At 39.8% G+C, this 16,288-nt stretch overlaps 1 protein-coding gene across 1 annotated transcript in view; it reads right to left on the reverse strand.

The window, feature by feature from the left end:
- Positions 1–16,288, reverse strand: part of LOC137944770 (uncharacterized) — a 47,199-nt gene that overhangs the window by 15,480 nt on the left and 15,431 nt on the right. Inside the window, exons 3-4 of the mRNA XM_068790516.1 lie at positions 16,175–16,229; positions 5,716–5,864 (exon numbers count right to left, since the gene is read on the reverse strand). Coding sequence (XP_068646617.1) covers positions 5,716–5,864; positions 16,175–16,229 — 204 coding nt within the window. The remainder of the gene's footprint in view (positions 1–5,715; positions 5,865–16,174; positions 16,230–16,288) is intronic.

A 16,288-nucleotide genomic window follows, 5' to 3' on the forward strand; every position in this document is an offset into this window, starting at 1 on the left:
TAATAAAACAGAAGTTAAATTACAAATTTCATCAAATAATTCACAAGTTGTTATCAGTTGGTGTAAGAAGACATGCAAACCCCCATGGCGGCATTGGGATCTTTTTGATGATATATGTACTTTAATTTCCCAAATACAATGCAAGTGGAATTATATTCCTAGATCCGCAAATCACTTGGCGGATAGTCAGGCTAAAACAGGTGTTTTTCTCCAACAGCTTGTTGTGGAGGAAGGTCCTGTTTAGTATGGTTTGTATTTCTCTCTCAGTAATATATTCACACCTTTTCAAAAAAAAAAAACTTCAAGAGTTTTTGTTTCTGTTAAAGCCCTACGGAGATTTAGGTTCCAGTTACAAGAGTTCTACCCGACCACTGAAATATAATCCTCATTGTTCCTTGCGAGAGAGAAGATTTGACAAAAGCTAGAGTTTAGGTTAGCCTGGCCAATCCACCAATCCGTCCAGAATTTTGTCCACTACCAGATCCAATATAGCACTTGACAGATTTTTGGAAAACAGGAAGCAAGGCGGCTATTTTTTTCCAAACAGGAGATAGCCTGTTATACCTTCCTCCTTCAGTCCATCATCCGGAGAATTTGTTTGCTTTATCGGCCACTATATTTCGCCAAATCAGAGACGGGAACATATTGTCTTACATGACTCTCACAATAAGAAGTCTTATAAAGCCAAAATTATTATGGAAGGAGGTCTCATAGAAGAGTTTCAGTTAAAAAGTGTTTTAGTTATGTTAGTCTTCTATTTATGTTCAGTTGTTTAATTATATTAGGACTTGTCTTTAAGTGTTACACTTTGGGTGTAATTGAGACAAGGGTAGTTTAATTGTAATTGGACATTACTACCTTCCTATATTACAACAAATTAGTGAAATTCTTCTCTTTTCCATAAATTCAACATGGAATCAGAGCAAGTTCTATGAGTTGACTTGGTCAACCCACAGAGATAATGTGATCACTTTCTTTTCTTTTCTTGGATCGGTGATGATTTTATTTCAAAAGAGAGCAAGAAAATACATCAAGGGAGATCTCCCCCTACAACAAGAGATTGAAATGTGATCCTTCTCTGATTTATCATCTCTAGTGGTTTAGATCTTCGAGTCTATTTTTCAATGCAACAAGAATTTTAGCAATCGGTGTTTTCTAGAAAGATAAATCTATATTTAAAGCAACAATGGTCAGATTGCAAGAGAAGTTCGAGCAAAAGCAGAAAGCTTCAATTTTCGAGGCGCTTCATGTCATCAAGAATGAGACTTTATATGGAGAATTATATATCAAAAGAAAGATATGTAAGTCTATTTTCTTACTTATTCAACCAATTCTCAATCTTGGTTATCTAGAGGGAGATATCGATCTCGGAAGAGTCAATGGTCATGTTGGCCAATGAAGAAAGAGTATTCAGTTTGACCAAATTTCAGAGTCCAAAATCTATCAAATTCATTATCTAAAAATAAGTATATTTTATAAAGAGAAGTTATACTTAGATGAAAAGTATTGAAGTCTAGTTTCAGAAGGGGGAATTTTCATATCAAACAGATTTATATTTTTAAGGAAATATTCACATTGGAATCGGCAAGGGTAAAGAGGTCATAAAAGATTCAAGAACGAATCTTTTTGTGTCAGTTTAGGTATCAAATTAAAGCTCTTCGAGTCTAGTTTCTTGAGCAACAAACCGTTTGTGATTCTGAGCTATAATTTTGGAGATATTGATATCATAAGTACCAAAGGTCAATTCTGTCAAAAATCTCTCTTTTTTTCCTATTTTCTCTCCTATTCTCTCTCCAGGCATTGATGTGGATTGAGTTTCTTTTTCTCCTAAACTCCGATTTTTTTAGCCAAATTCTAATCAAAGAGTTTTGGTCTGACTTTAACACTATCTTCTTTTTTGAAGCCTCTTTGATCCCAAAAATCTCTTATCTTTGGAAAATTTAATTTAGGAAAGTGCTACTAATTCAGGGAAGTCTATCATTGGAAAATTTCTATTTTGATTTTGTAGAATCTGAAAAGTATTACAGATAGGAATTCGTTGAGTATTTGATTAGAAACTTTCCTCTTATGGAGTGATCAATTTGGAAACAGAAACTTGTAAGTTATGCAATTATCAGAGTTTCATAGTCACTGTTGTTTTCAAGCAATGAGCTTCAGCATAACTTCAAGACCTTGAAGCTCCCCAGATTTGTTCTCAAGCTAGATTTTGAGAAGGCATTCAACAGAGTTGATTGGAAGCTTCTTGATATTCTTTTGGAAAAAATGGATTTTGGCATTTAAGCAGATATTCTAGATTCAAAGTTGCATCTCCTCGGCCAGCTACTTGGTGCTTCTGAATGGTGCAGTGTGTATTTTTTTAAAAGCACTCAGGGCATTCGTCAGGGGGACCCCCTGTCCCCTCTGATTTATTCAGCCAAAGGTTTGGGGTGGCTTCTACCCACAGCAGATATTGCGGCTTTTGACATACCGATTCTTCATTTTGCGGATGACACTATTTGCTTCGGCATGGGCACCATGGATCAGATCAAGAAGTTGAGAATTGTTCTTGGTCTATTCGAGTTGGCTTCGGGTCAAAATATTAATTGGAGGAAAACCACTCTACTGGGATATTATATAGATGGAGTTGAGCTCAAAGGTATGGCTGATTTCCTTGGATGCTTTCTGGAGAGTACGCCTGCTACATATTTGGGTCTCCCTCTCTTTGATTCTCTCCCCACGGCTGGGCTTTGGTCCCCCCTTATTGAGAAATTTGAGAAGCACCTTGCAACTTGGCGGGGCAAGATCCTATCCACAGTGGATAGACTTACTCTGCTAAAGTCTTGCTTGGCTAGCCTGCCAAATTAACTCCTATTTTTTATTAAGTGTCCAGCCATTGTGTGCTCAAAGATAGATGTTATTCGTCGTCGCTTCCTATGGAGAGGATCAGAAGACACATTCAAATATCATTTGGTCAGTTGGAAGGAAATTTGTATGCCTTAAAATAGAGGTGGGTTGGGCATTTGAACTACAAAGGATATGAATAATACCCTCCTGCTTAAGTGGATTTGGATCTTCAATGCCAACTATAGAAATTTGTGGAGAAATATGGTGTGCCACTATTTTCAGATTTCAGGGCACTGGTGAAGAGAGGGAGGCGCTCCTCGCCGTCTATCCCTGATTTGGAAATTCATTTATAAGTTGCTTCCGGCCTTCAAGGCCACGACCTCCTTCTACCGAGGAACCGGGATGACTCTTTTATTCTGGACCAACGAGTGGTGCGGTCCCCGCCCCCTCTCTGAGGTATACCTGGGACCGTACAAGATTGCTATGGACCTTTCATGCTCGGTAGCCAAAATCTTGAAGTAATCTTTCTTGGAGTCTTTTTTCCTTGGAGTGACCAAAATATTCAAGAAAGGGGGAGCACAAAAGATGAAGTTTTTGCATCTATGAAGAATTTTTTTCAGAAAAGAAAATTGAAGATCAAGAATTCTTTTCATTGTAAGTTGAAGTTATAAACTCCACCTTGAGGTGGAGTGTCGAAGAGCAGATATGAAACAGTCTTACATGACTCTCACAATAAGAAGTTTTACAGAGCAAAAATTATTATGGAAGGAGGTCTCACAAAAGAGTTTCAATTAAAAGGTGTTTTAGTTATGTTAGTCTTTTACTTTTTTTTTAAAAAAAATGATGCTGATTTTTATTAAGACAAAAGCTCAAAAGAGCAATTTACAAAGGAGGGAAGCCTTCCCAAACAATGAGAGATTGTTGGGAAGTTCCGAATTTTGCCAATTTATCAACCAAAGAGTTGGTTGATCTAGGAATGAGATTCCAATTACAATGAGTAGAAGATACAATGTCGGCAATATTATCAATGATGGGCCAATGGCGCCAAGAGGGGAAGCTGTCTTTGGGACACCAACTAATAATAGTCTTCGAGTCATCTTCAATGATTAACTTGCCATGGAGACAATCCCTGGAGATTTGAAGGCCGAACAGCAGAGCACTAACTTCAGCAGTATTAGAATCGGCAATGCCTTCAATGCTTACTTATGTTTAGTTGTCTAATTATGCTAGGATTTATCTTTAAGTGTTAAACTTTGGGTGTAATTGGGATAAGATAATTTAATTGTAATTGGGACACTACTATTTTCCTCTATTATAAATAGGAGTTTATGTACTCAGATTACAACAAGTTAGTGAAGTTTTTCCCTTTTTCATAAATTCAACACAGCAGAACCTATACAACATCAGAATCCAGATGGTGTATAATACTGAACCAGAAGAATATCCACAGGTTGATGTCTCAAAGAAAGGGTTCATTCTTAATAACAGCACTGAGATCTAACTTACAAGAGATAAAAGAGTTGCATACAATCCCTCACAAAAACTATACAATTCTATGCAGCTCATCACCAACCACAAAACTTTGTCGTGACTATGTTGGGACGGGCAATGCTTTCCATTGGGATAAGAGAGTCCAATTAGTTAAGCCACAATGAGGAGCCTGAAAGGTTTGATTACCAGACTGGCAGCTAAGCTTTTCCATTTGGGTAAGAGAGTCCAATCAATTGAGCTACAAAGAGGAAGAGCAGCTGAAATAGTTTTTTTTTTTTTTTTTTTTTTTTTTTTAGTAAAAAGTGCAAATGCTATTAAGAAGAGTGAAGAGTACAATACCTGGCTAAAAAGGGTCTTCCTCCACAACAAGGTGTTGGAGTGAAACACCTAATTTAGCCTGAGTGTCCGCTAAATGATTAGCAGATCTAGGAATGTATTTCCAGTTACAGTTTAATTGAGAAATTAAATTACAAGTATCAAAAAACAGCTGAAATTGTTTATTACTAGAATCTGTAATCTCAAACGACCTCAAACAGTTTCTCACAGTCTGTAGTACCCAAAGCCTCTTTGAAGACCATGAGAATTAAATAAAAAATGAGAAAATAACTATTAAATATTTGTGACAAAGTACAGAAGAGCAAAGAATGACTTCTCAAAACAGTCCAGACACATCAAATGCAAATACTAGAAAACAGAAACATAAATAATATATAACCACAAAAAGATGCTGTCATGAAATTTCAACCCAAGCCAGCAAATCTGTTACATAGTTTGCACCCCACAAGAGTATGAAATAAACTGACACTGCTTGTGCTTCTAATGTCATCAACAGCACCAATATAATTGGAAAAAAAAAGACCATGGCCAAGGATGTCTCAATGGGTCACCCTCCCCCTAAATGAAATCGGCTACAGTGCCAACACCAAGCCTTAGACCTTCCAGGAGAGCCTAGAGAACAGCTTCAGTACAGCCATAGACGCAATTTGGTGTATAACATACAACTAACCCCTCCACCACCTAGACCTGAGAAATTGTATCAACTTTCTAATTGAGATACTTCTTTCTAATTGAGAAACACAATGCTCATTAAAACCCTGCACTTGAGAAATGTAGGTGCTATCGTTTGCCTTATGAAAACTGCCAAAATTTCTTTTCCAGGAAAACTTCCAATCTTTGACTACGTTATTGCCTATATGTGCCAGACAAATTGCCTGTTGATTGCCAGCCATTCTTGACTGAGTTAAGTGTAGCAATCATCACCCAATAGAGTAAAATAGAGCCAGAGCCTTAAGGTTGTTACCTTTGCTCAAACACAATGCCACCAATATTTGAAAAGCGCAAAGAGACAGGACTAACACTTAGTATCACTAAATAGAGATATAATTAGCAATCCAAATGCACCTCAGGTTTCTTAATATAATACTTCAAATGGCGTCCATAAAAAACTGCCAGAGCCCCATGTGATGCCATAGCTCTCTGTATGCATGATCTAGCAGCTTGCTCCAATCTTATGATTGTCTTTTTGGTGTCCTCATATTGATACCTAGAGACTGAAAAAATTAAATGAACCAAGATTAAAGTCATAAAAAAAAATGATTTATGAAGGTAAAATGCTTTTCCAACATGCAACTTCTAAGAAAATTAGCTCTTGCTGCATAGGAAACTATTGACAATGCAGATGAGATTCCTTTCACAATAATTAGTTTTCCTGAAGAACCTCCTAACAATGTCTTTCTAACAATAAGCAGGTAATGCAAATGTTCTTGTAAAGAGAACTGTTGAAGTATATTCTGTAGATTAGAAACAATGATTCTACTACTATGATTCTAACCTTTTTTATTTTATTTTTTTGAAAATGATGTATGTATTAACAGAGAGACAACAAAACAGAAATCAAGGTTTATTGGAAACTATGATTCTAACTAAGATGCAATGTAATTTTCATTTATAAATAGAAGATAACAAGAAGTTAGACTGGATTGTGCTCCACCACCCTTCTCTTTCACTCTCAAAATTTCCTACAGTGCACTCTGATTTCCAAATCTAATATTAGAGCAGGTTTAAGATAAAGAAAGAAAAGAAGAAGAAGATAAAGGAGACAACATGGTGAATTGTATCCCCACCAATACCCCCATGGAGTGTGACAATTAAATTTTCAAAAATGGTGGTTGGGGCAAGACTAGACCCAACTTTTCCAAGAGGGCATGGAAGAGGCAACAACGGAGGCAATTATTGGAGAAATAACGGGGTAAGAATTGACCAATCAAAAATTGAATGTTATTATTGGAGAAATAATGGGGTAAGAATTGACCAAACAAAAATTGAATGTTATTATTGGAGAAATACTGAGTTTTCCTGGTTCTCATTCATTTCTTCTGGCATCCAGGCAAGTACTGAGATTTCCTTGCTCTTCTTCTTATCCATGGATAACAAAATAGCATCCAAACAGACCAAAACTCTTTTTTTATTAAAACTCCAGGAGTTTGAGATTCTTCCTACAATCAAATCCCAGTTTCTGATCATCCATGACCCACATATCTTTATAAAGATAAATCTGAAGTTAGGCCTCAGATTCACCTTTTTTTCTGTTTTGATTGCCCCTTAGATAGGAAACTTATTAGTTTACCGGAAGTACAACTTTTTTATCCATGCTTCCTGCTTCTGAGAAAATGGACAAAATTATTTCTCAGGTTATTCTCATAACAAAGTTGATTTTTGGAATTTTGAGAAAGGAATTTATTATAAATCTTCATAGAAAAGGGTCTTTTATAATTTAAAAAAGAGTTCTTTTATAAATATTCGTGAATACAAGTTCCGTTTTTCATTCTTATAAGATCAGGGACTTCTAATTTTATGTTCCAGATTCTATTGTCCCAAAATTTACTCTCTGCATCTGTTTTCCAGAAATTGCTTTCCTAGTAATTCATAAAAATTTCAGAAATCTCTATCAATTTCAAGAAAATTCTTAGAAAATCCCAAGATTCTTTTGAATTTTCCAAAAATACTCTAAAAAGTTAGAAAAGATCTAGGAAATATCTCAACAGTCCCCGAAAATTTCCAGAGAATCCCAAGAACCCTAGAAAACGCAGAATGAAAAATCCTGAAAATCTCTAAACTTTTTTTAAAACAAAAAATTGTCAGAAGCCTGAGAAAAGTTTCAAAAAATCCCAAAATATTCAATAAAAATTGTAGAAAATTTTCAAAGTTGTGCAAATGTGTTTTGTCATTAACTGGAGTCAAATTAAGAAGTCCCACAAATTACTACCATTCTCTCATTCTATTCAAAAAATGGACTCTTCGTATCAAGATCAAACTCTTGAGTTTTTCAATGAAATTCATCTATTTGTTGTCTCTCAATTATAACTTCTTCCCTTCCTGTTCTGACCTCTTTCGTTACTTTGCCCAGTTCAAACTTTATTTTGGGAAAATGTTTCCTTTTGCTTTGGGATTCTATCATATCAATCTCTCAGATGAATTCCTTAGGTTGGTCTCGTTATTGTTGGGTCTATTGAGTGATTCTTTTGTGCTTAATGGGATGTGGATACAACTGTTCCCTTGTTTCTCGATCTAGGTCTTCTGTACTTAGTATTTTTTAACATATGAAAATTTCATAAATAAATAAAGAGCAATATATACAAGTAGAGAGAGGAGGAGAGTGGGGGCGAAGGGTTGGAGATATCTACTTTATTTTTTGAGAAGAGTTGTAAATGTATTCAAAAGAGAAAAATACAAACTAAAAAACTAAAAAGATATTTCCTCCACAACAAGATGTTGGAGGTTAACCCCTTTTTTAGCTTGAACATCGGCTAAATGATTAGCAGATCTTGGAACATGTTTCCAAGTACATAATAAATCAGAAGTTAAATTACAAATTCCATCATAAATCTTCCAATGACGCCAAGGAGGTTTTGAAGGCTTGGAGCACCAGTTTATAATAACTTGAGAATCCCCTTCAATCAAGAGAGCACCGTCCTTTTTTTGTTTGAAGAGCTTCAGCCCGTTGAGCAAGCCATGTAATTCCGCACAAGTAGAGTCTGATATTCCAATTGGACCCGCATAAGTGAAGAGAAGATTCGCTTGATCATCGTGAATCACTCCACCAAATCCGGCTGGGCCCGGACAACCGAAGCACTTCCATCAAAATTTAATTTAAAGTGTCCAGGAGGAGGTCTAGTCCATTTTATCATAATAGGAACCTTCGAAATAAGAGACATTTTCGGAACATTTCTCCAATTTTCCCTCATATTTGTTGCTCTTAGATCACAAAATTCTTTGCGAAGGAGTACCCAAGAGCTAACTTGACCGACTATCTGATCGCAAAGAATTTTCCGAGGAATAGCTTTCTAATTGAATTTGCGATTGTTTCTCTCTTTCCATAAATTCCACACAATGTGTCCAACACAACAAGATATTAAGATTTTCCCTAACTTCGGAAGACGGGAGCTTACCAATGTTAAAATAGTGTTTAGCAAATCTTGCGAAGGGCAATATAATAAACCGATCTTGTCCATTAATTCGGTCCAAATCTTATGAGCATATTCGCAATGCAGAAGCGTGTGATCTGCTGTTTCAGGAGATGTGTTGCAAAATGGGCATTCTGGATTGGAAATATTAATGCCTCGTCTTTGCAAAGCGTCAGAAGTTAAAAAAATTTTACGACAAACCGTCCAGATGAAAAATTTGATGCGAGGAGGAATCGGGAGCGACCAAGCAAAAGCAACAGGATGTTCTGCGTGAAGAGGAGGGTAGGAAATCAAATGATGGTACGTTGAGGCTGTAGAGAACATACCTTGTTTGTTGGGCGTCCAAATGAGAATATCGGAGGAATTTTTTAAGGCCACACCAGAAAGTAGATTGATCAGGCCAGTTGCTTCAACAGCTTCAGAGTCATTTAATGCCCGTCTGAGATGAAGATTCCAACCACCCGAAGACTGCCAATGGTCAGAAATCATTGAACTACGAGATCTTGACAGCTGGAATAAAAGAGGATAACTTTCCTCTAAGCAACTAGTCCCGATCCACCAATCGGACCAGAAAAGAGTATTTTCACCACTTCCAATATAACATTTGACAGCAGCTTTGAAGGAAGGTAAGAGTTTGGCAATTTTCTTCCAAACAGGGGATAACTTGTAAAATCTTCCCCCATCCGTCCACCAACCTCTCTCTTTTCCGGATTTACTTGCAACCATTCGGCGCCACAGTAGATTGGGTTGCATGTTGAACTTCCAAACCCACTTTAATAGCAGAGACTTGTTGGTGGTAGCAACGTCACGAATCCCGAGGCCCCCCATTACAATTGGTTTGCAAACATCAACCCATTTTACAAGATTAAACTTTTTTTCCCCATTTGGCCCATCCCATAAAAATCTTCTTTTCAAAAATTCAATTCTATCCCGAATAGAAGCTGGACAATTGCACAAAGATAAGAAATAGGAAGGTATTCCATGAAGGCATGATTTAATTAGAACCAGTTTACCAGCTTTGGATAAAAATTTCCCTTTCCAAGAAGCCAGAAGCTTCTCAAGCCTCTCAACAACCGGAAACCAGGAATTTTTCGAAGGCAGGAAAGGAGTCAAAGGTAAGCCCAGATATGTACTCGGAACTGATGCTACCTTACAACCCAGATAGTTCGCCATTGAGTTGAGAATAGATGCATCAATATTAAAACCAAAAATTGTGGTTTTCTCCCAGCTTATCTTTTGACCAGACGTCATTTCAAAGATGTTCAAGATTGCTTTCATGCGTTTTATTTGTCTCATGGACCCTTCTCCAAAAAGAATAGAATCATCTGCAAACTGAAGAATGGGGACGTCTTGGATTGGATCAGAAAAAATAGGACTGAGCCAACCCGAACGTTTAGCAAACCGGATCATAGAGGTAAGGTATTCTCCAATGAGAGTAAAAATAAACGGAGAAAGGGGGTCTCCTTGTCTGATCCCTCTAGAGGATTTGAAGTATCCTCGAGGTTTCCCATTTACCAAAACAGAATATGAAGGGGAGGAAATACAACTCCTCATCCAAAATTTCCATCTCGTACCAAAACCCATACGGTCAAAAAGATAATCCACCAGTTTCCAATCAACCCGGTCAAAGGCTTTCTCAAAATCAATTTTCAGAACAAACCTAGGAAGGGAAGATTTTTTGAACGAATGAAGAAGTTCATGAGCAGTAAGAGAAGAGTCCAGGATGTTTCTGTCTCGGATAAAAGCACTTTGACAAGGATTAATTACCTTGTAAAGGACAGCTTTTAGCCGATTAGCCAACAGACGACCAATAATTTTATATGAACTGGAAATGAGACTAATAGGCCGAAAATCTTTAGGCTCCTCCGAATTTGTTTTTTTAGGAATAAGCGCAATAAAAGATGCGTCAATTCCAGAGTGAGTAATTCCCACTTGGTGAAAATTGTGAACGAAGGCACATACATCATTTTTTAACAGATCCCAAAAACAGTGATAAAACTCACCATTAAAACCATCTGGTCCGGGGGCGTTATCTTTAGGAAGGCCCAACACAGCCCGTTCAATTTCTTCTGAGGAGAATGGTTTTTCAAGATCAACTGCGTCTTCAATTGAGATGCGCTCGAAATCGAGCTGATGGATTTTTGGTCTTCTGAAACAGACTTCTGAATATAGCTCTGAGAAATACTTCACCAAAAGGTTAGAAATGGAGGCACTATCCGTTACCACTTGGTCTCCGTTACAGAGAGCAGTGATACGGTTAGTCCTCCTCCTGGCCGAGGAGGTGGAATGAAAAAACTTTGTGTTTCCATCACCCTCAGCCATCCAACGAAATCTTGAACGTTGTTTCCAACGGACAGAATCAGAATGAAGAAATGTACGGTATTCAGCATTTAATTTATTTCTAATCAAAAATTCAGTAGGAGAGATTAACCTTTGTTCCTCCAGTAGATCCAGCTCAGAAATGCGGCGTCGAATCGAATCTTTCTGGGAAGCAGCAGAAACACGGTGATTTTTATCCCACATTCTGATCTTTGCCTTGAGGGCTTTCAGTTTCCGAGGGAGGGCCCAGCCCGGGTTCGGATGATTTTCCAATTCGAGCCACCAAGATTTCAAAGAAGGGATGAGAGCCGTGGTTAAAAACCAGGCATTCTCAAATCGAAAGGGAGATTTTTCCCATGCAACAGGCCGAGAATTGAGTTGGATAGGCCAATGGTCAGATCCTATTTTGTTTAGGACTTGGCCATATGTGTTGGGAAAAAGGAGGTTCCATTCTATATTTGAAAAAAATCTGTCCAATTTAGACAAAATGGGGGGGTTCTGACAATTTGTCCAGGTGAATTTTTTCCCCGAAAGAGGAACCTCGGAAAGAGCAACACTATTGATAAAGTCAGAAAAAGCTCTCATGGTTGATGAGGTTCGGGAAGCAGGAGGACATTTGTCAGAGCAAAGTAATGTCGCATTGAAGTCTCCTCCAATGAGCCAAGGGAGGTCCCACAATTGGACAAGCTGAAAGATTTCCTCCCAGAAAGATGCTCGGTCACGGTAACGAGTAGGCCCATATATGCCAGCTAGAGCCCAACAAGTACCGAGGTTGTGATCCCGGAGCTGGATACCGATTGAGTATCGCCCCGGAAGGACGGAAATAGCATCAAAAGCAATTGGATCCCAGATGACAATAATGCCCCCAGAATGGCCAATTGCAGCTACATGCGCCCACGCTGGGTTGGAGTCATAGCATATATTACACACAATTGAATAATCAAAAGACTGCATCTTCGTTTCAAGAAGTATAGCAATTTTTGGTTTAACATCAAAAAGCGTTGCTCTGACGAGAGCACGCTTGGCCAGAGAGCCGAGACCTCTTACATTCCATGATAGAACGATCATGGGGAACGGTGGGAGTTGATGTTTCGCTCCACGGCGCCAGCTTCAGAGTATCCCGCACAAAATATGTTGGCAAGCTCCGTCATTACTGAAAATTCTTCTTGAGGAAAGTCTTGTTCCTGTTCCAGCAGGAACAGGAGGAGCTCATCGCGCGGATTGGGAGTGAAGGCCTTGGCTAGGGTAGATTCAGAGGTTATAGTTGGGGGGAGGTCGGACCAAATTGGAGGGATTCCAGAGGGGAAAGCAGGGGGGAGATCGTACCAATCATGGGGAAATTCCCTTGGAAGGACAGGAGGGGGATTTGGAAGGGGGGAAGGTGGGGGGTTAGTGTCTTTGATTTTATCTTTGTCATTGTTTTTCTCGGAAGGTGTGGGGTTACCGAATTTGGCTTTAGTTTTCCCTGCTTCTTTTTTCCTGGAGTAGGTATATCGGAAAGGGGTGGTGGCAATTTGTTTTACAGTATTGGTGTGGAAGGGAGGGGTGAAGGTTTTGGGGTTTGAGTTTTCCATGGTGTCAGAGTGGGGGAAAATAATACGAAGGGGGGTGGGGCAGAGGATAGTGGGAGAGTGAATATATAAGGGGGAAGGGAAGTGAAAGGGGGGTTCGAAATCCCAAGTGGATTCATTAGAGAAGAGGGGTGGCCGTATAAGGGGAGATTTGAGTCAGAGGGGGAGGGTTTGATGGGACGGCGAGAGGAGTGGGGTGCTGGGATGGATGGGATGGGTGATGAGGAAGGTTTGAGGTCGGGGGGATCACAGAGGGAGATCCTCGATAAGGAGCCGAGAATGTGGGTGGAAGTGGGGGGGAAAGGGGATTTATCGAGTTAGAGAAGCTGCGGGACGGGAATGCCAGGTGAGGGGTGCGGCTTCGGGAAAAGGAAGATTTAGGCGGCGGAGGGGAGGAGAGGGATTTAAGAGTGAAAGGACGGGAGGGTGGCGTGATTTGGACTGAGGGATTGACGTACGGTAGGCTTCGGGAAAAGGAAGATTTGGGTGGCGGAGGGGATGGGAGGGATTTAAAGATGGAAAGATGGGTACTGCTTTGGGAAACGAAGAGCGGCGGAGGTGAAAAGGTTGATGTAGAAAGGGAAGGACGGGGCGTGATGTCGACTGAAGGATGTTGGAGGTTGATGTATGGCAGGCGAGAGGTATTGCTTCGGGAATCGAGGTGCGGCGTTGGGGAAAGGGTTGATGTAGAAAGGAAATGACGGGGCGACGGCGTGATGTGGGCTGAGGCGCTTTGGAAGTTGTAGAGGTCGACGGCTGTGGATTTGATGGTTGAAAAGGTGTTTTTTTTTTTGTGTAAGAGTATGGTGCGGGGCTCGAGGTTGAGAGGGTGATGATGGGTTTTGGTAAATGGAGAGATAGGTATGTGGGGGAAAGTGTTTTTTTTTTTGGTTTTTGTTTCGAGGCGGGGTAGAGTTTGACAGTGATGGATGTGAGCAAAGGGAAGTAATAATCCCCTTGTCCGGATGTGTCTGCACATCGGTTTGAAGGATCCTGTCAGATTTTGGATTTGGGGAGTGGTGTATTGCAGGTGTTTTGGAATTGGGGATTGGCACTGTTGCCAAGGGCGATTTCAGAGATGAGATTTTGTCTGCGGATGCACTTATGTGGATAGGATCTTTTTCGGCGGAGGCAGTGAAAGGGTTACTGTGAACTGGTGTTGATTGGATTGTTTCGGGATATGGGGATTGATTTTGTGTGGTCGGATTTTTTTTTTGTTTTTTCGGAACCCATGTCCGATTGAACTCCGAGTGCGGCTTCCGAGTCAGCAGCTGGCGGATCTGCTGAGTCTAGGTTGTGTTTCGTGAGGTTTCTTCCGAGTTGGCTGTCGGAAGGGTTTCCAGATCTCCGAATTCCATGGAGACCCAGATCATGGTTTTTCCGCAGGAGATATGAAAAAATTGTAAACCACTTACCGGTGATTTTGGCCGGATGAAAATTTTTTCTCTGTGAAGCTGCGTTGGCTGGCTTTCGGCCCAAATAACCTCCGAATTCTTTTGTGAGGCATTCCAGAGTATGCCGGCATCGGATTTCCACCGGAAGACCTTTGACGATCACCCATTGCCCCGAGATGGGGGTTGTGAGTTCTGGGCTCCAATTGGTCATGTGGAGGATCGTTGAAATAGTCTCTGCCTTTAGTGAATGAAGTCTCTTACGGTCCTCCTCCGAATGGCAGTTGATGATCCAGCTCCTCTCATGAGCTTTGATGATGGTTGTGAACGTGATATTTCGTTTTTGCAGCCATTCTTGGAGTTGTCTTCTGGTGAAAAAATTTTCCGGGTCTTCCAAGAGGACTGCCAGGGACATTTTGCGCTTGCCCTCAGTTTCAATGTGGGCTGGCAGGGATATAAAGAATTGGTTTTTCTGGGGTGAAAATTGGGGGAGTGGTGTTGATGGTGGTATTGGATAATTGGTTTTGTAGGCCTGAGTTTTCTCTAGTGGAGGAGCCGGTGGGAGCGACAGAGTTGTCTGGTGTGAAGCGCTGGGTTGTGAGTGGATTTTTGGTGGGGTGGCTAGCTGCTGAAGAATTTGATCAAATCGTTTCCAACCCATTCCAGAAGTGGAGGGCTGTGGGAGAAAAATCATACCCATTATCATTTGTCCACGTCTTTGATGGATGACGCAATGAAGAAGTCCTCCATGATACTGGCTGTGTACTTGGAATTCCAGATCGCCGGTGAGGAGTGATCTGCTGTATTTTCTTCCCGTGTTTCCTACTTGGGCTTTCCTGAAAATGTCTAGGAAAAACTTGACTGCGGAGATCGGGAGGGAGATGTATGATTTCTTTTTCCCCTCTTGTGCATGAATCTGGATGGCCTCCCCACTCTTCTCCTTTCTCTTTCGAAAAGTCAGCTTTGCTTTTCCATTCCGGAATTCGTATCGGGTCGGATCCTCCACAAGGATCCTTCGGCGTGAGGATTTCGAGATTACAGTTTGCCATCTCTCGCCTGAACTGTCTTCAGAGTCAATAACTTCCTTTTCCTTCTTTTCTTCTTCTTCCGGTTGTCTACCTTTTCGTTGCTGCTGCTGCCGGTGCTGCTTCCCCAGACTGGTTCGTTCTTTGCCTCTTCCTGGGTGCTGTCCTACTAGAGGTGCTGGATCAGAGGGAGTGGTCGTTGAGTGGAAGTTACTTCGTTCCCCAGATGGTTGGTGGGAGGAAATTACTCCTTGACCGACCCCTCGTCCAGCCATAATGGCTGCTCTTTGGAGATATCTACTTAGCAATCAGTATCACTATTTTACATTTGAAATCATATATTGCATCTTTGTTGATTTCGAAATTTACTATGTCATCCATCTTTTCTACCCTTTTCTTCTATATTTTGTGTACCCCATATTTAGCGTTGTGAAAATCATTCACATCATCTTTCTTATCTGTTTTCTAACCTAATGGATCTTTCAGTTTGTCATAGCTTATTTCCAATTGAACTTCTTTAGATGCTGTGGCTAAAGGGGAGAAGAAAGAAGTTAAACATTGAGAGCAATCTGAAGCTTCCTATTTTGGTTCACTTAAGTTTTTTATTCAAGATGAGACTACTTATTATATACTCCCTGCTTGAGGGGAAGTTATGGTACAAGGATTCTGGTGTTGATCAAGCATCTATCTGACAGCTTTTTTTTTTTTAAATGGAGCATCTATCTGACAGTTGCAAAGCTCAAACAACCATACAAAGCTAAAAATTTGTGTGAAGAATTTTTTGTGAGGCAAGGTATAGGACAAAGTAAATCCTACTCAAAAAGTTTGATCACAGAGATGAGCAAAAAATCCCTCGTTTGATCACAGAGTCTGTTAATTGTTTTTCTTGTTCTGTTTGCTAGCCCCATAAGTTATAATCTTTTTGTATTTCCACTCTTTAATGATTTTCTCATTATTCTCTAAAACGAATAGTTATAAGAACCAAAGAAAGTAATATATGGATGCCTAAAGGAGTAAGATACAAGAAATCAACAAAAACTAGACAAACCAATTCAGAGAAAGAAAAAAATGAGTAACTGATATATGATTACCCTCTCTAGCAAAAAAAGAATCCTCATCACCTGGCCCCAAGTCCATATCCAGTATCTGCAAGAAAACAGCAATAAGTTTATACTGAACCAAGTTTCACTGAGGTGGCAAGGATA

This window comes from Aristolochia californica, unplaced genomic scaffold, assembly GCF_029961685.1.
Source record: "Aristolochia californica isolate CCGP_79_NKW_82.1479 unplaced genomic scaffold, dmAriCali1.0.hap1 SCAF_11, whole genome shotgun sequence".
Taxonomy (NCBI): domain Eukaryota; kingdom Viridiplantae; phylum Streptophyta; class Magnoliopsida; order Piperales; family Aristolochiaceae; genus Aristolochia; species Aristolochia californica.